Here is a 26,091-nt window from a genome sequence, read left to right on the forward strand (position 1 = left end):
TTTGTTCTCTAGACAAATTTTATTTCAGAGAGAAATACAAAAAAAAATGTAGACAACTAAAAACAAGGCTTTACTGACACATGGTTAAGAAATAAGAATTACGTTTGCCTTGAGTTCAACTGACAAACAACACAATGATGCCAGCGGCCTGTCGGAGGCGGCACAGTTAGACTGCAGCGCTGAGGAGAAGCTGGATGTTTAGTCTGCTGCTCACAGAAAGCTGGAGGGCGTTTACACAGAGTAACGTTACACATTAGCTAAATGGGAAAGCACGATTAGAGCAAAACTGCACGTGTAGTGTACGAACACATTAAACGACATCAATGAGACAAACTCAGACACATAACGAGCTGCGGTTCTGAATAATCTGATTAGTTTACAGTCTGTAGTTTGGCACTGGTGATAAATACAAAAACAATAAGTATGACTTGATCCTAAAGTCCTTATAGCAATCTGGCGTTAGCGTTTTTACTGTTAGTGTGACACAGTTAGGAACAAATATGTGAGTGTTTCCTCGTCCTGGACACCGAGCACACGTACCTTTAGCTGCAGGAGTATTTAAAGTTATCATCAGCTCGAAGCAAACAGGCGCCGAACGACTCATAAGCAGGAAACAGCTTTTTACTTGCAATTTAAAAACCTGACAGCAAAATAAACTTGAACAAAACTCGTGCTTTTGTAAACATGTTGCATGATGGCAAAGACTCTCAGTACCGTTGACAGTATTTAAGATTTAAGTTAAGGTAGCGGGTAATCGTGATGAACGTCCAGCACGCCAACATCTTGTCCACTCTCCCTTAGGTTTATTGTGGACTTTATGTGGAGACTGGACGAGATGTTAAAAGACATCAGAGTGGAGCTCCAGAACAGCTGATGGATGGATGTTTGGAGGGAAGAAGAAGAAGAAGAAGAAGAAGAAGAAGAAGAGGAGGTGGTAGTGTGCAGATGGTCCTGGGCTCCTGGAGGGTCTGCAGGGCGGCAGGAACCGTTGGACAGATGTGTGTTTGATATGTTTGTGTGATGGCGTCACCGTGCTTCCCGACGACTCTCAACCTTTTTACTCGTCTGATTTCATTTTCATCTGTGCCTGCATCTGAGCGATCATCTCCTGCATGCGTCTCAGCTGCACAGAGAGGGAGGAAAAGATAAAAACAAAATCGCACACAAGCGTAATACTCGTTTTTACATTCTGAGTTGTGTTCCTCGGTTGAAACCCTGGAAACCTTGAGAGGCATGTTATCTACACAACAAATCATCAGATGTCTAACCTTCTGGTGGTGCTTGATTCGTGTCATTTTAACTTTGCTGTATTGCACAAACACATTTATCAGTTCTCTCTATGTCTAGCTGAGGTTGTGCTCTTTAGGACTTCTGGTGTCGCAGAAAACCAAAACAGAGCTCACATTTAACAAGAGCAACACAAACTGCTTCGCTTCAGATGAGGAAAACACCTGAAAGCTACAGATTAAAGGTTTCCTATTTCATTTCTTAACACAGCGTTTGCTAATATCAGTAGCTGATTAGAAATGAACACAGGTAACACAATTCACGAGAGGTCAGATCTGTCCAGAGAGTGGAGAATTTCCTCTTCTTAGTACCAGAAAAAGCATCTTATTTGGAAGAAAAAAACCCTGCAGATGTTTAGCATGTTTAAGAGCACACTTACTCAAAACTAGAAAAGACAGAATATCCGTTAATAAATGACTAAAACGAGGCTGATTTCACAGGTCGGCGTTTAAACACCAGAATGAACCAGAAGAAGCCTCTCGTCAAGAACCACCTGAAGCACAAGATTTTATTTACAACACAAGAAAACCTGCTGCGTTACTGTAAACACACCAACCAAATGTAGATATAATGTAGAGTCATATATTTTAGATTTATATCGGCTGTAATGGCAATAAAAGAAAGTGTTTAAAAATGAACGAAGCTTAAAATCAACAAAAATGAATTAATGTGTAAATACATGTTAAAGTGAAGGCAGCTGCTGGGCCTTAAACAGGAAATAAATTAGAACAGTAACTACTTAATAAAAGAGGTGAATGTTTAACTGTTAACCAATTGTGGATTTCTTTAGCCTCTAGCGCCATCTTGTGGCCGAGCAGGAAACATCCAATGGCTCGTGTTGGATGTTTTTCCTCAATAAAACTATTTTATTGTGATCTTATGTGTTTTAAAATCGAGTTATTTTGAGGCAACTACAATGTCTCAGCAAACTGACATCCTTTCTGGCAGCCAAAATTTAGATTAAAGGTGAAAGACGGAAAACGTCGATGCTTCCTGCAGCTGAAATAGTTTTAAAATCGACGACAACTTCAAGTAAACATCTCTTTAAACACAGATTTTATGTTCATTTATTATCATTTTTGTTGTTTTCATATTAAATATAGATTTAATAAGAATTAAAGTCAAGTATGATGATTTCTCTTAGCAGGTAAAGCTTTTTTAAGCCTCCTATAAAGAAGAAACTTTGCGGTGAGACTCTAAGCTACGTAAGAAACACCTCAATTAACTGCATTTCAGACAACAAAAGCATTTCTTTTCCTATATTAGAAACTCTAGTTTGACTGTGTTTTTTCTCCACATTTCTATTAACGTTCATTTGCCACTTTAATTACATGTATTCCCAATAACACATGCATGTCTTAAATAGTACCTAACAATGTAGTATGTCATATATGTTATATAATATTCTCTTAATTTTCATTTGTTGCTCTGCCAGTTTATAAATTAGCTCAAAAGCTTTGTCATTTTAATATTATATTCTTTTTGGAGGGCGACTTGGCATCATTGTTGAGGCAACACAGATAAAAACAGACTCCTGACTATATAAAACATTTACAGTAATGTTTATAGATGTGCATTGTCTCTAATACTGCACTAACTACATCTACACAGAAAGACCACCTGACCTTTCTATGTGTCCTGACAACTAATCCTCACAGACGAACTCTCAATTTCAAGCTATTAGTGCAAAAGCTCTTTCCAGGAACTTTTCAGACAAATAACAATAACATCTGGGGTATTATTATGGACCTGGGGAGTACCAGTGGTCATTGTGATGTTTCCTTCCACCAAATCCACAAATGACCCAGTGTCCCTGCAGCTTTGTGTTTCACGCTGCTCACGTTTCTGAGGTCATTCCCACCATAAAACTTCAGTGGGACATCCAGGCAGGAAGTGATGGCATATCCTGCTGCCCGGGCACATTGTTTACAAACAGCTCTGACTGCACCGCGCCCGCTCGCTACGGAGCGACGCAAACGGGCCGATCCGGACCCGTCAGGAAGCAGATTATTGCCTGATGACATGTAGTGGGGTCAAAGTAAACAAAACGTTTCTTTCTCTTTCTAACAAAGAGACACTCTGAAGAATCGACAGCTTTCCAGGTTTGGTTTTGCAGCGACTAAAACCAGAGAACGTTTTCATGTTATGGTGCCACACATGGCGGACAACAGTGACACGGCAGTTTTTCTAAACGGTAACAGTGACTCGACATTTAAACTTGACCGCCTGGGTTGCTGTGGTTTGAGGGATCAGGTCGTTTTGCATTTTTAGGAGATGTGTTTACTCCAAAACCCACAACTACACTGAATGCTAGAATAATTTGCTGAGCTGTTGATGTTTTCAAAATAAAGTGGCCAGGGGAAACAGCCGACTAAAACTCAGTGAGTCGCTCGTTTCCATTCACAGCTCCTGTGATTTCTGTGGTGATACAGTATTTTATCAGTGTCCTATCTTCCAAAGATAAACTTTTCCTTCGTGTAGTTCTGCTACTTTAATAGAAAACACTGCTGACATGTGCGTCAGTCAGCATGTTGACGATCTATACCAGAAAGTTTTAAGTCTCTCGGAGTTGAAAGGTACAAAAAATGTGATTATATCACAATCAAAAAGTTTCTACCTCAAACTGAGAATGCTTTATAGTTGTCTTAACTTTGTTTTTTTTGCATTGAATGATAGAAGGATTGTAGATTTTTCCCCAATGTCTTACAGTTTGGCATTAGTAAGGGAACTCTTTACAACCAGTAAGAAGAGGAGGAGCAACCGATAACTTTTTCAACATAAATATCCCAAAGTGAGTCTTATATTAATGTAATTAATGTGATTACACACTGATTGTAGAGCCTGTATACATGCATGTACAGCTGTCCTATGGCATTACTTTCCATTCTTTATTTCAACTTTGAGAGCATTATTTCATTTATTTTACATTCAGATTGTGTAAAGCGAGCAGGTAGTGATGATGTCAGCATCATAGTCTATCTGACATTCTATTGGTTGGAGATGTTTGACGGCATTATTTCAGAAACATCCAAAAGCGAGAGCACAAATCTGAGAGCAGAGATTTCTTGAGTGCACAGAAACTGAAGAGAGGGGATTGTTTTCAGGGAAAGCATCACAAAATCTTCATGTGAGATTAGGAAATAACTCAGTATCCTCTTGAATAAGGAACGGCTGCAACGTCATACAAACCAAAAGAGACTAAAGACTAAAGCCGTGTGCTCTTACCTCAGCCTCTTTCTGGAGCAGGATCTGGTCCTTATCAACCACTTCCTCATCCACAGCTCTGCAGAGGAAAACATGCATTAAATATAATTAACCACGCTTGAAGTCGTAACAGCTCATGAGTGCATATCAAACAGCCTCTCACCTGCCGGCTCTCTTCAGCCTCTCTGAGCGGAAGTTCTCATAATGCAGGTCCTGGGTTACCTCCTGGAGGTCCTGCATGTGGGTCCTGCAACAAATCAGACACATGATCGGATCTTCACACACTAGAGGGCAGGAGAGCTCAGCTTTACTTTTCCTACGGCGGACTTCTACAGCCGGCTTAATGAGGAAAAAAGGCAAGTGGAGGTTTTAAAAGTCTTTTCATGTGAAAATCGGATTACTAAAGGAGGTTTATTGCCAAGGAGACTCACACAAGCATGGTGCGTAGTTTAAGGAAGTCATTGTGCTCGGGATTCTCCACCTCGACAACTCCCCAGGGGTAAAGACGACCGCGGATCTTCTTCCCTTTCACCTCGATCAGCTGGTTGGAGCCAATCACGGCGAAGGGAATGCTCGCCTGAGAAAGGAAGTTCGATGTCAGTGGATGCCAGAAGAGAAACAAAGTCAGAGGAAGGGATACGGAAAAAGATCTGGAAAATAAAAGGTACCAGAGAGGAGGCGTTGAGGTGAAAGGAAACCAGAATGAATGGGAAGAGAGCGGTATCTATCCCTAAAGAAGCAGCAGGGAACGTCTGACGTACTTTGGCAATGTGAGTGTCCCTCTCTCACCTTCAGGACTCTGGTCTGCTCCTTGAACTCCTCGTCCTCGTCAGAGTCGGCGTCAGGTAGCTGGTAGATTTTGATCCCGTGCTCTGCGATCTCATCCAGGATCTGAGAGGCGGAAACAAGACAGGGTGAGGAGGCAGAGTCGTGACCTTACTGTGACCTCCTGACCTGCCCCACCGCTCGGGCAAAACTCAGTTCTTGAACCCTGTAGATACCATTATGAATCAGTACCCCAATAAAAAGCCGCTTCATGTAGAAACAGTACAACATCCTCACTCTCACAACCAATAAGGACCCTTTTCTTCATAACATCATTAAATAAAACAACTTATTTTTGTATGTTTTAACTTATTTGGTTGCTCATGTTTGATGATGTGTACAGTAGACGCTAGTAGTTTGCTTATCTGTGCATCTGTTTTTTGCACCGTGGTCGAATTTCTCACACTTGACATTTGTCTCAACTAAAATCTTGAATGTGAACTAAAACAACACATCCTGAATTTAACGTCCATGCGGAAGCTCATTCCAGCTGATCTAAATATATTTATAAAACAGACGTATTCAGCGCAAACTGTGAATTATGTGGACAAAATACCAGCTGCCACTCTGACCAATAACAGAAAAGAAGCGAGCTCTATAGAGTAATAGGAGGCTGTGAGTGAGTACCTGTTGTTGCAGCAACACATTTAATTAAAGCCCCCTGTGGGGGACAAAGGGGCAGACAGACAGGTGAAAAATAACAGTCTGTGTGCGCGTTCAAGTTCTGAAAGAGTCCGAAACAAAGTTCTCACCCCTCGTCTGTTTCTTCTCCGACCGGTGAAGAAACAAGTTAAAACAAAGGAGCTTTCTTCACCGCTACCTCGGGGACAGATGTCAGTATTTATTATTCTAAACATCAAAGCTGCATTTTTCTTTTGTTTTCCCCAGAGCAGAATTTTTAAATCCACAATGTAGTCTTATGTAATGGAGCCAAAAAATGTCAAGTGTTGTTTTCCTGACTTTTTTGGGGACTTTCATGTGCTGTCGTGTATAAAAGGACAGTGGTGAGTCAGGCAGGAGTCTGGGAAGTGAGCGCAGGTTTTCCTACCGAGTGCAGCTCCTGTTTGAGTCCTTGTTATGGCTGTCGCTTGTTTTCTCAGCGAGCTCTGCGCGCAGCGTGTGTGAGATAGTGTGTGCGGGGAGAGTCGGGTATTGTTGCGGGGCAGATCTAAAAACAAACAGGCTTCGCAGGACTCAGAGGAGAGCGTGACACCGGACCAGAGCCTCCTTTTTTTCCCCCTTCATTTACTCAAACACACACGATTCACAGAACCCTCCAACATGGAGGCTGGATAAACACCAGCGTGGCGGGGCAGCACATAAAGAATTTTGGGAAACTGTGCGCTCGGTGGGAAAATAAACACGCGTGACACAATGGCAGGAAAAAATGAAACAAACAAGAAATCTGGGCCGTCAAGTAGATAAGATAGAGACGAATTCAGATGCGATGTGTGATAGGACAGGAAACTGAAAACCGCTCAGCAGCCAGTTACACGAACCAGTGGAACCAGTAGAACAACATTAAATATTCACAAACTTGATCTGGTCAATGCAGCATCGCAAGCTCGTTGTCTGCTCTCATCTGTTTCCAGACCTTGCAAATCCAAAATGGCTGTTTACCTGAATTATTCTGTTCCGTAACGTGTGCTTAGTACGGCCCGACACCTATAATCAAAACCTCTCGGGGATCACGAGATGTCAAAATCACCGCCTGCTCCAAATCCCTGTTGTCTCCTGCTGATTTACTGTACACAATGTCGGCCTTAATCTCAAATGTTACACCAGACTCTCCTCCTCTCGGTTGTGTGTTTTAGTTGGCACGGGTTTGTTGGCAGTGGGAGCCATTTTGATTTTATGACCATCCTGTCCGGCTATAATACTCCGCTCAGCTCCCCCCGCCCCTCTCCGTGCTGTTATGGTTGGCCGTGCGGGTCCGCTCAGTGCTGTCCGGGCGGCGGACAAACAATGCCACGCAAGACTCTGCCTCGGCGTTAATTAGAAAAGGAAGCCAGAGATTTATCGGCTTAAGTTTCTGGCTCACATGACAGAATATGAACATTGTTTTGTGGAAATATTCAGTCACGCTGGGCAGCTATGATAACTGTTAGGGCGGAGGCTGAGACTTAGAAAATGGGTTAGAAATTAGGCAAATGGCAGGTGAGTCATGTGTACTTCCAAAAGAAAAGTCAGGCTTATTCAGCTCTAGGAATAGCAGTATTAAACAGGCTATGTGCAGCCCAAATATAGCACACCTGCGGGTCTATACATAGATTTAATTGTGTGGCGGGAGACGTGGCTAAGCAGTTTTTCTGCAATTGCACAGCAGCTTGAACCGAACCCTCCAATCATAATGAAACACAGCGCAGACCCATCATTACAGGGATTACAGCTTCATCACGTCATCCCGCCAAGAGAATAATATTTTCACAATTTGTTCATTCTCACGAGCAAACCCACAAAAATATGAATGACTCAAACACCTGCTAAGCAACGGGCCATGATTCCTGGACAGAACGTCATTGGAAGGAAACAAATAGCTGCCAAAGAAAAGGCCGAAGAAACAAAAGAGGGGATTGTGGTGAAGCTCTGACACTCAACAGGTAGCTGCATACGCAAACACAGGCGCAAGGATTCAGTTTTCTCGTGTGATTGTTGGGGACACGACCGAGTCTCTTCTGGATTGGCATGGCGTTTGAACTGCGACGGGGAACAATACTTGGAAGTCGAAACATGTACCAGAGCATTCTCAGGAAATCAACAATGCACACAGAGACAAAAAAACAACACAGAACAAAACAATCAAACTGCATCTCGACACTAATCAGCTCTGATTGAGAAGAGCAAGAGCCGGGAGAACAGGGACCAGATCAGCAGCGCTTTTACGTAACGTTTATGTAACCTCACAGCTGCCTGCCAGCTTCTGCACAGTGACCATGGGAAGGAGACGGCCGGCGCATCACCGCCATTAGATGAAGTGAATCCGATCGGCTTTCAGCTGCTTCTAAACCTTGTTTTGAACTGAGAAAACCCTTAAAATGCACTTTTCCTGTCTTTCATTTTCCTTTAAGTAGCTTTACAATCTTTCTCATCTCTGTTTATTTAAGTTTTTTTCCATAAAAATAATGCCTGCCCCTCTCCTAAAACAATTAAGATGAAGTTCAAGCACACCAGCTCTCCAACTACTACTCTGCACTACACAATAACAAGCTGTAAAATTGCAACAAGTCATTTATTCATAAATATGCACACCAGAAACCATCAAGAAAATAATGACACAGAAAGCCTGCAAGCAGACAAGGCAGGAAACCCAGAAGTTTGAATCCATGTTTTTTTTTTTAAAGATCATCATTACACGGCAATTTCAAGGTGGAAATCTTCAGCCGTGGTGTTGACTGCTTTCTTTGCTCATCATATGAAACATAAAAACACCACATGGACAAGTTAATAACATGATTTTCACTGAAGGGGGGGATCTATGTCCTCCCCGACAGTATCAGCTTCTTCCAACTGTTCATTAAGATGCTACGATGATTAAACCGAGAGAAACTGAACAGGGTTTGGATGTGTAGCATTAATTTTAATGACCGACCCACTGGTGGGACACTGCTTGTTATGAGGTTCAGGGACAAGGGCCCTCTTTTTCCAAAGCCGGGGATTTATTAGAGGAAAATCCTGACCATGGTGAGTCCTCTGTGTCCCTTATTAGGCTTCAGTAGGTTCAATTGTGCATCTGTGAACAAAACAACTGCTTACTTTCCACATTATAAATCCACATACTTAAGCAAACTCTATGGCGCTCAGAGGCAGAAGCTAACTTAAGGACACAACCCTAACCCTATTACCACAGAGGTCAACTGGTATTTAAAAGTAATAAAAAAATAATGTGAGAGGTGATAACAAAGGGATTAAACTACAATAGTAGTATTTGGAGAAGCATGTTTAATTCCATCATCTGTAGAGTCTAACTTTATTTCCGTTGCATATTTATTCTGTATGTGCTGTCATACTTACTTCCTTGTTTACATTTTTGCCTAACTGCTTCACATTTTCTAAATGATGTATACAGCTGGCAGATTAACTGTATACACCCACACCCCGTAAACACCAGATCTGGGTTCCCACACCTGAACTAAAGACCACCCAGCATCTTCAAACTGAATAATTTTAATGAAACTGAAGGCAATGCATCTTTAAATTAATCTCTAAGTAAAAGTAGGAAAGGCTCTGTTTCACACAGTGAGAGTGGCCATTTTAATGACCGATGGTTAAATATTGTTAAATTTATAATGAGACATGATATATCTAAGATTTCACATTGGATAAACAAGTGTTCGAGGTAAAACCTTGATTACTTTGTGTTTCTATCTTGGAAATTTGGTTTTAGTTATATTTTAGAGGGAAATAAAAGCAACTAGCAAAATCATTTAGATAGAAACAGACTCTTTAAAAAGGAAATGTTAAAATCAAAACGCTAAAACAGCAGAGTTTCTTATTTGTTATTCATATTTTAAAGCCACATCAGGATAACTGTCCTACTGCAAGCTTCAGTTTGTCGCAGGTCACAGCGGACGTAAGAAAAATTACGCTCTAGTCAGTGTGATGACGAATTCTGGCCGACACACAAGGTGAAACATGAGTTCTGGACAAGTAAAAATATGTTGTGCTCCCAAATGAAGTAAAGGATCCACCTGCTTTAAAAAAAATACAGTGATGAGTACCAGCATCTCCAGTTATAAATCTAAGTCTATGAGAGTATAAAGCCTTTAAATGTTCAAACGTAAGCTGCTTGATGGCTGTAAACTGCATTTCTGTAGCATGAAACAAAGAGGAATGTCGCTCTAGCAACCAACCCTAAATAATAACACTTCTCTCAACAGAAAACTAGGATTTGGTCTGTCTCTCTCACACAAGGCAAACGTGTAGTAAATCTGTTAACAAATCTAAAAATAAAAGCTAGATGAAGACCGCTGACCTCTGCATCCATATTTCAGACAAGACATATTACATACCTTAATTACTAAATGACAAAACAAACAAAAGAACATGAAAGAGAGCTGATTTATTGCTATACTTCTATTACTATTCTTTAGTTTCCAAATTTAATTTGCTAACCTCAAGACACATGAGAACAAACGCGTCTCTCTTGCCAGGAAACGCCTTTCAACTAACCGGCTCTCTCCTGCCTGCAGGGAGTCTGAGGGGGTGAGGGAGCCCCAACAATACCTGATCTAGGGGGGTCGAAGGGATTTAGACCTCATACCAGCCTCCTACACAAACACACACACACACACTTTCATGTACCCATAGCAAACCGCTGCCTCACTTTGTGAACTGGTATAATCCGGCGTCAGCAGAGGGGAAAAGAGTTCGCATGTTACGTACGTGGAGCTTTGGAGCTCCAGGAGGTGAGTGAATCACCAAAGACTGAGACCAGTCTTGCAAGAGAGGTAAAAAAAAAATACATCTTCAGGTGCTCTGACCTTCAAAACCTCTATAGAAAAAAAAAGCCTCTGACATCTCCTTCTGAAAGCACCAATACAGGCCTGACACGTAGCAGCAGCAGGAGAACAATACCTTTCTGTTCACAGGATTAAAGACACTTGCATGCACGCACAGAAACACATTCCAGATATATTCAGTCAGTCCAGCTTGGAACCGACTGGACCAGAACCGACTGGACCAGAACAGCTGGATTTGTTCGACAGGAGGTACCGATGGAAAGTACAGAGGAAGTCCTGGATCCATAGTGACATGAAGGCATCACAGGAGCTCCGATGGTCAGCACACACACTCACATGCACACACACACACACACACACACCCTCCCACACTCCTATTGTCTGGCCTAAGTATTAGTACAGTTAAGACCACCCACCTCTCCCTCTGATCAAAGAGCATGCAGAGATACAATCGAGCTATTCATGTAATCTTGTACTTAAGTGAGATTTAGAAGGGGACAGTGCGAGTTTAGGATTTCAACCTCACATCGGGTTTTGTGGCTTGGTCCGCTAATCAAAAGGGGCTCTCAACGGCAAACACAACAGCAAAAAAAGTGACTCATTAGCAGCACGGCAAAGTCCGGAAACCATCTTTTCAGGTTGGCCCTTGAACAAGGAAACCTGCTGTTTTCACACTGCGGCCGGCTTGTACTTTCTTCACCGGAGAACACACGATTGTGTGTAATAGAGCCGCTCGCTCCGTGAGGAAAAACGCATATTTATTGTTTTAAATCTGCGGAGATGTGGAGCATGCCCTGGCACAATGACCGCTGGAGGGCAGAAAAATAAATATATCCGCGTGTTTGAAACACTGGCAGGAAAAGGACTGAGCACAAGCTGACCAGAGACTCACACACTTACGCACACTTAGACACACACACACACACAAGCAACTTAGGATGAAGTAATCGCCTCTAAACTTTTCCGGCACCAGTCGAAAAACTTACACTGAAATATGTCAAATGCGCATCAAGCTCACAGAATTACACATCAGTAATCAGTCGTATATACCTGCCTCATAATTTTCTTTTTTAAAAGATGTGACTGCCCTCTGCGGTACGAGCAGCCCAGCAGTTATAATGCGTCCTAGCAGCTGGGGGAGACGACGGCACCTCAGACAATGAGGGGAAAACTGCATAAAATATGTCAGCTGAGGGGGACAGACAGGAGGGAGTGTGAGCTCTGGATGGTGAGCAGATATGGTTGGGCAAGGATAAGAGGCTGGCTGAGAGAAGAAAGGAGAGGAGATGAGGAAGATGAGGGAAGTGACAAGCGATGTGTGAGAAAGGAGGAAAACAGAAGGGAGTGGAGGGAGGAAGAAGGGCTAAACCATTGTCTGCCGTCTGCAGCCGGCGCGAGAACAGAGGAGGAGCTCGGTCGTCTAGTCCTCGCTGACCTCTGGCTCAGGAGAGCAGCCGCAAAAGGAAAACAGAGATGCCACGCAGAGCATCAGGTTGGCTTCTGCAAACCTTTCCCCATATGTTTACACATTTAATTCAACTTTTTAAATTTTTGCTCACAGGAAAGGCAACCGTATATATATATTTTTTTTAACTTTTATTTCTACTGATCACTTTGAAAAGCACCTTGTGGGATTTTAAATGTTCATTTATAGTATAAAACATAAGGGAGTACAATCACACTATTAAACTTAAATGTCAGATGATTCATAATTGTATTAACTTTCAATATTTGTATTATTTCTAAGTAGAGAATTAGAGTATTTCCTCATATAAGAAATTAAAAACAAATACTTTAGAAGACTATTTTAAAAATACAGGTCCAAGGACAAAAACGTAAGTACAACATACATTTGTGATCTCTAATTACTATTAACCGCCTAACAATCACCAGATAAATCGAAAACTCAGCATGTAAGGTTGCACAACGATGGAAAAGCTTTCAGGAAGATCAGTGACTGACTAAAAATCTGATAAAACACGGTGGCAGCTGTAATAACAAGGTACACAACAAACCTACTAGTAATCAGAGCAGCAGAGGTCATCCTCCAGAAATGATGCCACAGACAGTCCAGGCTGAACACTTGGCTCAGGGGTTATCGACGTAAATCTGCATTTCTGTGACAGCTCAGATATATTGACATCCTGTCCAAGTATAAAGCTGGCGTGATCTGGCCAGGACTACCACAGTGAATGCATAGTCCTGACAGTGAAGCACTCGTGGTGGGAGTGTGATGTAAAAGGTGTTGGCATTTATAAATGGCACCGTGAATGTCTGTGGATCACCGTCTGACAAGATGACTCCCAGTCTGCAAAGGCTTGGCGGTAGAGGAGTATTACAGAGTGATAACGATCCACAGCACGCTGCCAAAATCGCACAAGAGTTCCTGAACGAGTAAAAAGTGAAAGTGTTCTTACTTGCGTTGTGTACTGAATGCTTTCCACTCCTTCTAGGGAGTGTTTGGTTCATTTAATCAAAGTATAAAAGTTAACATGAAGAGACTTGAAATCTGCTTAAGATTGGTAAACGTATGTAAATGTTTTGGCCAAACCAATCAATTGATTACCTTCTAAATATCAGACAGCAAAAGCCGGCAGCTTCACTTTGCTGTTTCCATCTGGATTCCAGTCTAAACCAGCTGGGTACTGTCCTCTATGTTCAAACAAAAAACAACCAGTAAAGCAGTTTCAGACTAAAGCTCCACACAGGATATGACTGTAGGGTCCCAGACTGAGAGGATCAGCTCCTCAATATACCCTCCTCAGGGCAACTTATGAGCTAGAGACCACAGCGACCCTGGTGAAGGAAATTGGCATTAGAGCAAATTAAAAAAAAGAGGACACAAAGAGGCAGAGGGAGAAAGCAAGAGACGGCTAAGTCAGGCACTGCCAGGAGAGGAAGGACTGGGCGAGAAGCGAGCAGAACTAAGGGGATGAAAGGTGAACGATGGGAGGTTTGTTCACTGCGTCCTTTGAGGCCGAGCTGTGCAGGGCAGCAGGTTGTGTCTTGTCAGTGGAACAGTCTTGACACGTTGCAGGAAACATATATTGTTTCGTACAAGCTGTTTCCCCCTAATAATAAGAAAAAAGGACTGGACAATCCTTGAGGTGGGGGGCTGTCCCATTTACCCAGAGACAAATGGCTCCGAACGGTGAGAAAGTGCCCTGCTAAAAAACAAACTAATAAATTGTGTGGGAGAAACGCTCGGGGTTATCAATCATCCTCCAGCACTCGGCTTTCTGGCAGGTTCTTGGCTGCTGGGCGCTGTGACCTCAAAGGAAGGCCTGGTGGCCCGCCGCTTTACTGTACGGGACGCTACGGCAGGAATCAGGCACGTATACCTAAGAGCCACTTCAACTAATCTGATCGAGCTAACAAACGCCCGCGCCAGTTCTCCTGAGAGACACTTAATAGAGATTAATGGGCACTGCTGTACTGCTTCACATTCACAATACCTATGTTTCCAAAGACGTAAGGAACCAGATTGCTGTGACAAATCAGTGACGCCAGGACAAAAAATAGCACATTTACACCCTGCAATTACGTACTTGTTCTGAATGTGCTTGAAACTACATTTTACAGCGACTTAATCCATCGTATATTTGCAAGAGGGCGTGCTCAAGTAGATGCAACTCGACTTGTTGCAGGAAGAGCTGTGCACCTGTGTTTAGTAGCAAGTGCTGCGTATAGAGTATTTCATTCAGTGATTCAACATTTTACTTTAACTGTTAAACCAATGTGTACTTTTCTTGCCCTGAATCTTGAACATAAGTGCATCCATACGTAAAAAAACGAGAAAAAAAAGGATCTACAGTACATAAATACTCCTTTATCTGGATATAAGACGCATCTTTATCTGTTTAAAAGGGACATCAGGTTTTTAAAAGTTCAAATAATGGAATATTCTTACTGAGAACACGCAGCCTCTTGTGTCAAGTTAAAATAGACGCACTGATGCAACTAAACAAGCACCACACCAGTATACTCGTTAAAACAAACTTAGGTGAAGATAAAAAGTTGTGTATGCCCAAATTGTGGCCAAACAAGAGATAGTAGTAATACACCCTCCTTAGAGACGGCGTAGCGTTTCTAAATGTGGAGCAGATACCTCAATTAACCCTGTGCATTTCCTGGCAATAATGGCTTGTCCAGGAACTCACTGTCATTAGATAAGGCTAAGATAAGAAGAAATATCTCATTTAGTGTGTAGCTAGAACAAAAAAAAAAGGATAAATTTAGCACAGAACAACATGTTTTCTTCATTGTTGCTATAGATGTTATGGATTTGTGAGTCCGCGTGCATGAATTGGACGACTTTGTTGAGGCCTTGAGCTAATTGCTGTTTAGTACGCGGTGGGAAATGTCTGTTAAGGGAACACTTAGCGGAGCATGTGAACAAACCGCTGGACAGTTAGTGCTCCGGACAGTTCAGTTGAAAAGAGGTCAGATCAGAGTGATACCGTCGCAGCATTTCCGCTGCCCCACTTACATAATTTCCCACTTTGCCGCTACACATTAACAATATATGACGAAAAACACGCAGAAAAATTAAAACAAAAGCGATGCCAGGGCTGTAATCAGGACAGCTGACCTGCTGAACGCTGCCAGCTGGATCACAAAGCCAACAGGCTCGGGGATTTTCTGTACATTGAGGTGGGGGTCAGTGGTGGCAGGAAACATGGTTTTGTTCATCTCAAGTGCCAAAGGAACACTTTGTAGGTTTGAGGAAGGTCACAACACAAAACAACACTACAGGGTACAATTCAACTGGCAGGTCCCTTTAGGGCAACACGCTGGAGGGATTCCAGCTTTGATGCTGGAGCAACAGCTTGTATGCTAGTGAAAAACCCAGAGGCAGCGCCTTTACTGGGTTCACATATTTTGATACGGTGACAAATGTTAATTCCTGTTGTCTTAGGAAGCACAGGAAGAAAGGTGTGTGTCCTGAATGGCCAAACTGGGACCCTTTTGTTTTGTTAAGATGCTGCATCAGCGATTTCCAGCTATTTGACTGTGGAGGCTTTGAACGCTGAAAAGAACAGAGCCGAGCTGGACTCTTGTTAGCCGACCAGCCAAATGCCAGCCAGACCACCGGCTCCGGGGCCTGAATGAGAGGCAGGTGGGAGGTCCGGGAAGGTGGGGAGACAGGCTGATTTCCAATTAAAAACAAGCGAGGTGGGAGCGAGATGAAAAAGTAATTTGCAACTAAAGTCACAAACACTGGCAACCAGTGGCGACCTTCATTATACGTCAGTCTGATCATTACATACTCGATCAATCATTTTGCTGGTAAAATGTGACACAATTGTTCAATAACACCTGCCAACATTTCCAGCAATCAAAAAGAAAAAAAAGCAGCACCAAATCCTCACATTAGAAAAGCTATTATGAAAGAATGTTTGGCATTTTGACTCAAGAAGTGACTCAGACAAGGTACTTATCCATAAAAACAGTCATCTAATTGCCCAATTGTTTCCGTTTTTTTCTGATTTGAGATTTAAAGTAAGGAACTAAGGCACACTGATGCTTTACGGAAAGAAGAGGAGTAACACAGAAGCAGGAAAATCCCGCTAACTCATCTCACATGTGAGAGATTATCAGCTGAACACATGGCTGTGAAGTGTGTGTGTGTTGTAGTGGTACTACTCTGTTCTTCCCCCTCTGGACAGCAGGAAGCTGAGAAGCGTGCAGGCAGGCAGGCAGGCAGACACTTGGGTCAGCTCCAGCAGGAAGTATCTGGGCCGGGCTGAGGCTGGATGAGATGTGCTTCATCCATATTATATACAACACACTCTTTTCCTATGCCCGCCCCTCCTACCGCTTCCCCTCCGACGTTGCCCCTCCCTGTACTTCTGAACAATCTGCCAGTATCATCAAAAACACAAGCCATACATCACCGCGATTACACACGCGTGCATTCTCACACAAAGACGCGGATGTTTGACACAGCGGGCCGCCAAAAGGGACAGAAAAGTGATTTTGCTATTATTAGTGTATGGTCCCATTCTATTATTATTACAATGATGATGATGGTCCATTTTCTAATGGCTAAACCATGCAGCTGCTGATGGGATAAAAACAAGCACATAACAGATCCCAAAATAAAGCCCCCAACATCCTGACAACAAGATTCTTTAGACATTCCAGCTGTGTGCCGGGAGTCAAATCTAGGGGAAAGATGATTACATGTACTGTATGTGGAAAGTGGATCGACACAGTGTGTGTGTGTCGGTGTGTGTGTGTGTGTGTGTGTGTGTGTGTGCATTAAACCCACCCTCCTCTTCAGGCGATCCCTCTCCCTCAGTGTCAGTGTGTCAGCCTTGGCGATGACTGGGACGATGTTAACTTTGCTGTGGATGGCCTTCATAAACTCCACGTCCAGCGGCTTTAAACTGGGGAAGGAAAAAAAAAAAAAAAGGGAACAGGAAGGGCAATTAGGACACAATGAAAACCAGAGAGGGCATCAGCTTTGAGATGAAAGAAAACGAGAAAGTGGGTGAAACTGCGCTGCAATGACATGAAAGCGCTGCGAGACAATGCAGAACTAGCAGGGAAGTACAGTTCTGACAATACGCCATAAAAAAAAAAAGTGCTGATGCTGTGATATTAGCATGTAGCTGACTAAAGAGTCTTTAAATGAGGAAGGGTGTGTCATGAATGTAAAGTCGTGACTTTGCTCACCCGTGTCCGAATGGAGAAATGAAGTAGAAGCAGCAGTGCACCCTGTTGTCCACTATGTGTCTTCGGTTCAGGCCGCTCTCATCGTGGAGGTAGCGCTCAAACTGATTGTCGATGTACTGGATGATGGTCTTGAAGCTGACGCCAAAAACAGACAGAAGAAACGCTTTTCCGTTAGCACCGACATTCATACATCAGAGCATTCTTGGAGGATCTTCATTGTCAAGGAGAAACGCGAGGAACACATTTAAACTGTTCAAAAAGCCTTTCGTAGGTTTAGGAGGGTTTGATATGAACATCCAGTTGTTTTAAAGCAAATACAGTAAGTAGTCTCACAAAATTAAACAAAAACATGCATTAATAAACTCCCTGGACTTCAATAAAGACTCATCAGAGTGTGGTTTTTATGTCACTGTTGTCATAAACTGTTTCCTGACATGTTCCTTCTAAACTCTGCTGAATAAACTGGAAAAAATGCAGGTGTTGGATTTAACAGCTGCTGTTTGCATAGTTGCTAAAAGTTGACATTTTTCTGCTCTGAGGTCATCACCTGACAGTCAGCTCTGAAATATCTCCTACAACATCAGCGATTACTTTTTGTAATTCTGAAACAGGAACAAACAGGAGATGAATTGTACACGCTGTTTCTGAGCAGTTGCTGTGATAACGAGTTAAAGTGATGAACGGCGGTTTCTGACTTCTGGACAAACGGCACAACATCACTCGTACGATGAATACTGTTTCTATTTTTGTCTGACTTACTGTGTAAAAATGAAAATGTTTTGCAAGCAGTACAGTTGTTTAACTTGTTAAAACCCATCAGACTATACCGGTTCTCTGTTTAATGTCAGAGTTTATGATGTGTTATAATGTGTGTGAATTTGAAATGCCTTATCAAATTTGGCTCAGTAGCTTTCATATCTAACATTAATAATCTGAATCTAAATCTATTGGGGAGGTGACAACACCAGATTCTGCAGAGAAAGCAAAGACAAAGTGCCTGTTTTTTCTACAAATGTGTATCTTCTATAGCTTTTCTTCTTCTTAGTAGCCTATGAGCGATTTCACGACAACCAACAGATCTTGGATAGGGAGTCTGCAATGACAGCACTATCACACACAAAGAGTACACTAGAATCTAGACACAGGGAATGCAGAGGGAGGCGAGGTAGGAAATAAGGAGTTTGGGATGAAACATGAGAAAGGGAGCGGTAGAGGACAGGAGGGAAGGACCAGAGAGCATGCTGGACATGTCTCGAGTTTGCTATCACTCCTCCGCAGCACATAAACACACCAGTCCTGGCTGTTGATGGCGTCGCCGTAACCAGGGGTGTCGACAACGGTGAGACGGAGCTTCACTCCTCTCTCCTCGATTTCCACAGTCGACGCTTCGATCTGCACCGTCCTCTCAATCTTCTCTGTGGGGTCAAAGCAGGAGAAAACATCAAAGAAGGTGGAAAATGAAATCATGGGTTTTGTCATCTAAAAGGGATATTTTCCAATCTACACGAACTGACCAGGGAGGGCCGGGATAATTGTTTTCAAGCCAGACCAAGTCCTAATCTAAGTCGAGTCATAAGAAGGGCAGGGTCATATTTTGAGACTGCAAGCATTCCCAGCATTCCTCTTGAAATAATGCTCAGCTGGAGACATTGCAGCAGACATTTCTCTGTTATTACAGTGTGTGTGTGTGTGTGTGTGTGTGTGTTGTTGATCGTACCTGCAGCACCGGGGATGTAGCGCTCAGGGTAGAGATCAGTGAGAAACAGGCTGTTTATAAGTGTCGATTTTCCCAAACCAGACTCCCCTGAAAAACAACGAGATTAGAAAACAAATCTCTCCTCTCTAAATCATACAGTCTGCTTTAGGAGGCGAGAGTGGTCGCTCACCTACAACCATGAGAGTGAACTCAAACCCCTTTTTCACAGATTTCCGGTGCACTTGGTTCGGGAGGTTGGCGAATCCTACATAACCCGCTGTATCTGGGAACTATAGCGGACAAAAGGTAGAGATGTTGTATTATAAAAATATGCACAGCCTCACATCGTAGTGTTATGCAATGTTGGCGTTAAGGTATTTCCTACTCTCACTCTGTAAATCTAGTAAACAAGGCCTGCCTGACGTTTCTCATTATTTTATGAGGTGTACGTTTAAAGGCGCAGGTCAGTGCATAAGAGTGAGATTAATGATGATGATGCATATCGTTGTAGAAATTCCAACAGGCAATAAAGGCTGGCCATGAAACACTTGAATTTATACAGGATATCCTCTCTGGATGCTTGTGTATGCGTGTGTGCATGAGATTACAAGTACCATGCCTATGAATCACCGGTGCCTTCTTACAAAGCCCTCCTGCCTTCGATCTGTCACAGTTCAGTGTAATAGCTGTAATGTGGTGTTACTCACCTTCCCTTTCTCTCCAGACTGAGACATCGCTACTGTTTATGGGATTTCTGATGAGCCTGCAGGTGGGAGGAAAAATAAAAGGAGATATGGTTGTAAATGATATCAACTAAAAACCTTCCTCTTACTAGGTGCCTCCTCCAGTTAATGCTTTTCATATTGCTCATATATTGTGTTCACCCAGAGTAATGAATTCTGCAATCAATCATGCAGCATGTGAGAAGAAACTGTGATCACCTATAAAATATAATCATGGCTATAATGAGGTGCCAAATTAATTATAAAGATAATATCAGAAAAATGTGTGACCAACCGATATTGCTTTCTCACATATAAAAGGCAGGTCTAGCTTTTCTTCCCATTTTCAGCTTTTTTTAAAGGTTTTTTTAACCTCTGTTACACCAACAAGACAAATATGACACATTCACACTAAACTTAAACTGCACAGCTGTAGATAAATCCATATTTAGGTCAGATTTGAGGAATCTGTTGGGACTTTTTTCAGCAAAGCCAGAAGATTTTTTTTTTTTTTAATGGAAAGAATTTAAGGTGAGCCCTGTTAGATTTGTGATGGGAAAAGTGGATCAAATCACATGTGTAATTTTACAACACAATATTGATATATAGCAAAATATAACTTTCTGGGAGCTGCAAGGTGGCTCGGTGGTTAGCACTATTGCCTCGCAGCTAGAAGGTCGCCGGTTTGCGTCCCAGTGAGGACATCCGGGATCTTTCTGCGTGGAGTTTGCATGTTCTACCCAGGTTCTCTGGCTTCCTTCCACAGTCCAAAAATATGTTGAGGTTAATTGGTGATTCTAAATTGCCCTGTGACAGACTGTCGACCTGTCCAGGTGTCCCCTGCCTAAGCAGTGTATAGATAATGGATGGATGGATGGATGGATGGATGGATGGATGGATGGATGGATGGATGGATGGATAATTTTATGGAAAAAATGTCCATAGGAAAATCTAAATTTCTAAAATGACCCCCCAAAAAATAGTTTTCAGCTAATGCATCAGTCCCTGTCAAGCTGTGATTCTTCAATATCTTATTGATGTAAAAGTCATATTAAAAAACAAAAATCATAAAGTTTGTAGACAGTAATTTGTAGTATTGTTCAGACACATAAACCCAGAGAATTAGCAGGATAGGTGCAAAATTTAGTCCGTCTCTTGTGTAAACAGCCTTTGCAAGTCTTCACAACACATCCATTCATAAGACAGCAATTAGAGAAATGAACAAGCATCTCATATCTCCAGCGCTATTTACAAAAACACAACCCCGCCTGAGAATGTTTATACTGTAAACTCAAAATGATCTGCTGCACGTCGAGTGGATGTTCAGACGTTCATTCAAGGTGACTGCTGCTGCGTTCCTAGCGCTATCGCAAGGAAGGAGCAGAGATTACAGGCTGCGGGCAGCAAGTTGGTTCCCAGACTTCCATTAAACTGTTACGGTCTTGCGCACCCCGTGCTCCCGTCCCACTCGATGACCCGTAGCAGACGACAGAGCAACAATCCCTCTTGATAAATTAGCCACATAATGACTGAGCAGGAAGAACAGGCTCCGTTTTATCACCAACACACTGGCCCTTGACAGGTGGAGTGTGATAAGCATTAGAAAGAGGCAGGCTGCCGTGCGCTGCCAAACGGAGATTCACTCTGCTTATGTAACGGCGGGAAAGAGGTGGCATGGGAACCTGAGGTGACCGTTCTCTGCTGGAATTTGTGGATACTTGGGGAACAATTTCACACTGTTAAATGCATTAGATGGTAGTTGGGGGTCGCCCTCTGTATGAAAGCGGGCAGCGATCTCTCACACTGACAGGGTGGTTTCATCGAGCCCGCACCAATGGATGTTTATCCCGTTGGTTCCTGAAGAATTTCCTATAGGGTGGGGGGGAGCTCAGCTGAGGGAGGAGGGAGAACACGTGCCTCACCCCTGACAACATTTCAGGACCAACCGCATGCAGAACAACACCAATCATTTCGGGTGGAGGAGTGCCAGGTGGAGTCAAAGAGGGAGCGCGTACGAGGCCTCGTCAGGAAATAAACATTTAAAAACGGGTGAAAACATTCACGGACACACACACGAATGTTATGAAAACAACGACACTGATTTAGTTAAAGCGATTAGGACATGGAGGTATCAAACTTGGAAAAAAAAAAAAGTTAGTACCATTTTTTTGGAGATTATTACGATGCAATCCCCCGAGGAATATGAATCTCTGTACAAAATATGAACCAATGCATCTGTCTTATGTTGCACTATTTAGCTGGATATGTGACAACTCTGAGGAGGAGAAAAGGCCTCACCCAAGCCACTAAGACTCATCTTAACAGCACATCTATCTTCAAGACGAGCTAGAAAGCAAATCTTGAAGGAGACTGACCAACTGACCGACTCCCTGCCTACTGCTGCCGTCCCTAAAGCCGCTACGCCACTACAGCTCCATCGCTGGTTTCAAGCCTAAAAACACACAGATGAAAATAAATGTGTTTTGATTATTAATGAACGTCTGAGTTAGCGCGGCGGCCCACACAGGCTTATTCATGTGTATCACGCGCACACACACACCCCAAAGTGTTATTCCTCTTCAGGCTCTGTGGGAACCAGCATTAGTCCGGCAGCAGATTAATTAAACCGTTCCAATATCGCAGTTGTAATCTTACAAAGACAACACTACAGGACAGACAGGCGGGAGGCACACTTCAATAATACTCTCTTAATAATGGCCATTTAATCGGCCGGGCTGCTGAGCTGCTTACACACACATACACACGGGCATCAATGAGCCAGACGTGGGGGAGATTAAACAGTTTGGGCCAAAAGGGAAAAATGCCACCTTAGAAAAGCCAAAGTTCTTGGCATGTAATGCATTTACAGTTGATTTATTGGCTGGAGGGAAGCCATGAAGGGGCAGCAGCGCTAGTAGAACTATTCACCTTCCTGACAGGCAGTGTCAAGGGTCTGCACACCCGCTCTCCTCGGATTAAGGACTTTCTGCACTTATTGGAAACACTGAAACAATCATTTTACACCCTGGAGACTTTGTGAACTCGGTGGCATAACAACAGAAATGGTAATTTACTGGCAGCTGATCACAGCAACAGGGACCCCGGAGCTACCGAGTATAATAAAGTGATGTTTGGCTCATGCAAAGACTCGTAGACACACAACGACACCGAGACAGGGGGTCTCGACTGGAACTAAACAGCCCTATGGGGCAAAAGGTAGCGGTGGTCAGCTACAGCACTGTAATAAAGACATGATACTGTTTTCTAAGCTGCGGTTTTTGAAACACTTTAAAATATGAGCCCACAGAGAGGAAAAAAGCCACAATGGGCGGAATGAAAAAGCCTTTCAACCATGAGGAAACCAGCAGGCCTGTTTGCAACGCTGACAGAGTTTAAAGCACAGGATGGGCCGTTTATGATGATGTGGACAGGCTCGGAAATTACTAAAATCAAGTGGGAGTCATACAGCAACAAAATATTATCCCAGCAATGCCCACATAGCTGCTGTAAAGTACTGTTAAGTTTAAATGGGACAAAAAAAATAATCTTTTTTGTCATTCACTCCAATCCATTTGTTCATTCATTTATTTGCAATGTTCCTTCAATCAAACGGCCTTTTGTAGGGAAGAAAACCCCAAAACTAGATTATGTTACATTAACTTCATACACATTATGAAACAGTCAGTCAACAGAAAATTAATCTGAAGAGCAAAAAGCTAAAGATGAAGTAATTTCCTTCTTTAATGTGAGGAAGTACGACTGTTCCTGGTTTTATATTACAGTAAAGTTAATAAAGTTATTCTCTTGGTTATACTCCTGCAGCATTTTTACATATTTCTTTGGTGAACTATTAACTACTTAATCAAATAAATAAATTACATATTAAAGTTGGGAAATCAGACAATATTGTAGACTAAAGGAATTTGTCTACACTGCAGGCAGCAACTCACCTAATGTCCCCAAATACAACCACTGTGGTCAATGTTGAAAATCAGTAATCAAATGTTTGTATTAATATACGAAGACGCATTGACCCCATTATTTATAACACTGTGTGCAGTGTCTGCAGCACATGCAGCAGAATACAAATCACATCTGAGCAGATGGTGGTGCAGCGTCAAGCTGTGTCTTCACAGTAAGTTGCTAAGTAGTTTGTGAAATGCATCGCTGGGAAGACAACAAGCAGTGACCCCAAATCCAATATGTGTCCAGCTCTAGTTTATACGTCGAGTTATTTTATCTATAAATGGCTTCTTAGTTGCGGAAAATCACAGTTTTGCAAGTACTGTATGTCATGCCACTGCAAATTTTTATTTTATTTATTTATTTATTTTAATAATCTGCCTTTGTTTTTTTATTTATATATATTTTTGGGGCTTTTTTGCCTTTATTTAGAGCAGTAGAGACAGACAGGAAAGGGGGAGAAGAATGGGGAGAGACCTGCAGCAAAGGGTCGGGGAACTATAGCCCCTGTTCATGGGTCACCTGCTCAGCTAGGTGAGCCATAGGGGCGCCCTGCCACTGCAAATGTTATCCATATAATCTAACCCCACAAAATATTTTTAAGATTTAAAAAAACAAGTGTGAGTTGCAGTCCTAAAATTAAGTAATCACAATCTCATCCTACTGAGCGAGGACCACAATATATAGAGCAAATCAAATGGCCGCTGTGCCCATTTTCCTGTTATCACAGTAAAACGGGCACCTGTAGAGATGAGGGTTATTTATAACGTGTGTTTGTTCATGCAGTTTTCCACACACAGCCTGGTGAATCAAAGGTATCCTGCTGCGCAACATCATCATTCAACCCTCTGACACAATGGTCCACGTCCACTTGGTTCCATCAAAGTGAATGAAGTTTTGTTTTTTCCATTCACGCCGCGGCGCAAAACGGGAGGAAACATCCCCTTGTAGTTCACAGCGTCAGACAGATGTCTTCCCTGGCGCTCGTGTGCTGGACGATGGCGTTGGCGAGATAAGGTCGCAGGAAGGGGAAAGGTCAGGGAGCGGTGAAGGTGCTGAATCAGAGGTCTGAGACGTCTTTCGATACCAAGAGATGTTGTTCTTCTGATATCAAACTGTTCTCTGTCCAGCTGGATAAAAAGTGAAGTCATTTTCAGAGCTGCAGGGCAGCTGCCAGCCTGAGATTACAGCCTGCTTCGTCTGCCATCGTGCTCGCAGCGTTCAACACTCAGCAAGAAAAGGAAGTGAAATATGCATGTTTTCACTGGGCAAAAAACACAAGCAAAAGATGGATGATAATTCTTCAATAGTGGCCCTCCGCCACATCTGAGACAGACACATAATGAGAATATGTTATTGTTTCCCACTGTTATTGTTAGCTTGTCTGGACGCAAAATTTATCTTCGAGCAAATGCAGTTTACAATCATAGGTCAAGGACTAATCAGATGCTAGAAAGCAGAGTTCAAGAAGGGTCCACAAGAAGGCTTTACAGGAACTCTGCTCTGAATGGCACGTCTATGCAGATTGGATATAGGCACTGATTTAGGAGATACGTGGGCCTATTGAAGTGTAGAGTTTCCCTGCTGTAACCAGACATGAACTGGGACAATGGGGCAATAACTGAGTTCAAAGCACAACAACAAAAAAAAGAAAAGAAAAAAAAAGGGTATTTGGCCATCATTACTGTTTGGAAAAGCTGAAGAGAAGGAAATGTTTATTTGGACAGTTGTGTCAAGTAATAAGGGAGACTATAAAACAATGCTTTAGTGACTGGCCAGGGGAGTTTGAAACGTGTGTGAAGGCCTCAGTGTCTAACAGTCAGATGTCCACCACACCCAGTCTGTCAGACACCAAACATCAACTGGGACAATGACACCAGACTGTGAGCGCGCACCGCTCAGGCCGAACACCGCCGCGCGTTTAAATGACTTTACTCCTTTGAAACTACTTTGATAGACTCGTTTGGACCCAAACAAAGTAAAGAAACTGTGTTAACGTGACATGTCAAACTTTAGCATGCAACAGTTGTTACCGCGGCTGGTGTCATGTTGCCAGCGAGACTTTAACCGACTGTCCGGCGTGTCCTCTTCCCCCAGAGTCCGACAGTTTTTAACTTAAGAGACACAACAACAAACAACCGAGCAGTGCCTTACCTGTCCGTAACTTTGAAATATCGTTAATAGCCGGAGCTTTTCGCCTCTCGCCGCTGTCCCAGCCCAGGAAGGGAAACCCGGAAAGCGCTTCCCTGAGTCC

At 42.8% G+C, this 26,091-nt stretch overlaps 1 protein-coding gene across 1 annotated transcript; it reads right to left on the minus strand.

The window, feature by feature from the left end:
* Window positions 1–26,091, minus strand: zgc:63587 (septin-2). The gene is made up of 12 exons (XM_008303659.1): window positions 25,992–26,091; window positions 19,860–19,915; window positions 19,343–19,442; window positions 19,174–19,260; window positions 18,748–18,871; window positions 17,457–17,591; window positions 17,050–17,167; window positions 5,281–5,382; window positions 4,923–5,068; window positions 4,655–4,738; window positions 4,513–4,570; window positions 1–1,123 (listed from the first exon to the last, which is right to left on the minus strand). The coding sequence occupies exons 2-12, from the start codon at window positions 19,884–19,886 to the stop codon at window positions 1,058–1,060; spliced, it is 1,047 nt and encodes a 348-aa protein (XP_008301881.1). The 5' UTR covers window positions 19,887–19,915; window positions 25,992–26,091; the 3' UTR covers window positions 1–1,057.

Source organism: Stegastes partitus, unplaced genomic scaffold (genome assembly GCF_000690725.1).
Source record: "Stegastes partitus isolate 25-593 unplaced genomic scaffold, Stegastes_partitus-1.0.2 Scaffold2047, whole genome shotgun sequence".
In the NCBI taxonomy this organism is placed as follows: Eukaryota; Metazoa; Chordata; class Actinopteri; family Pomacentridae; genus Stegastes; species Stegastes partitus.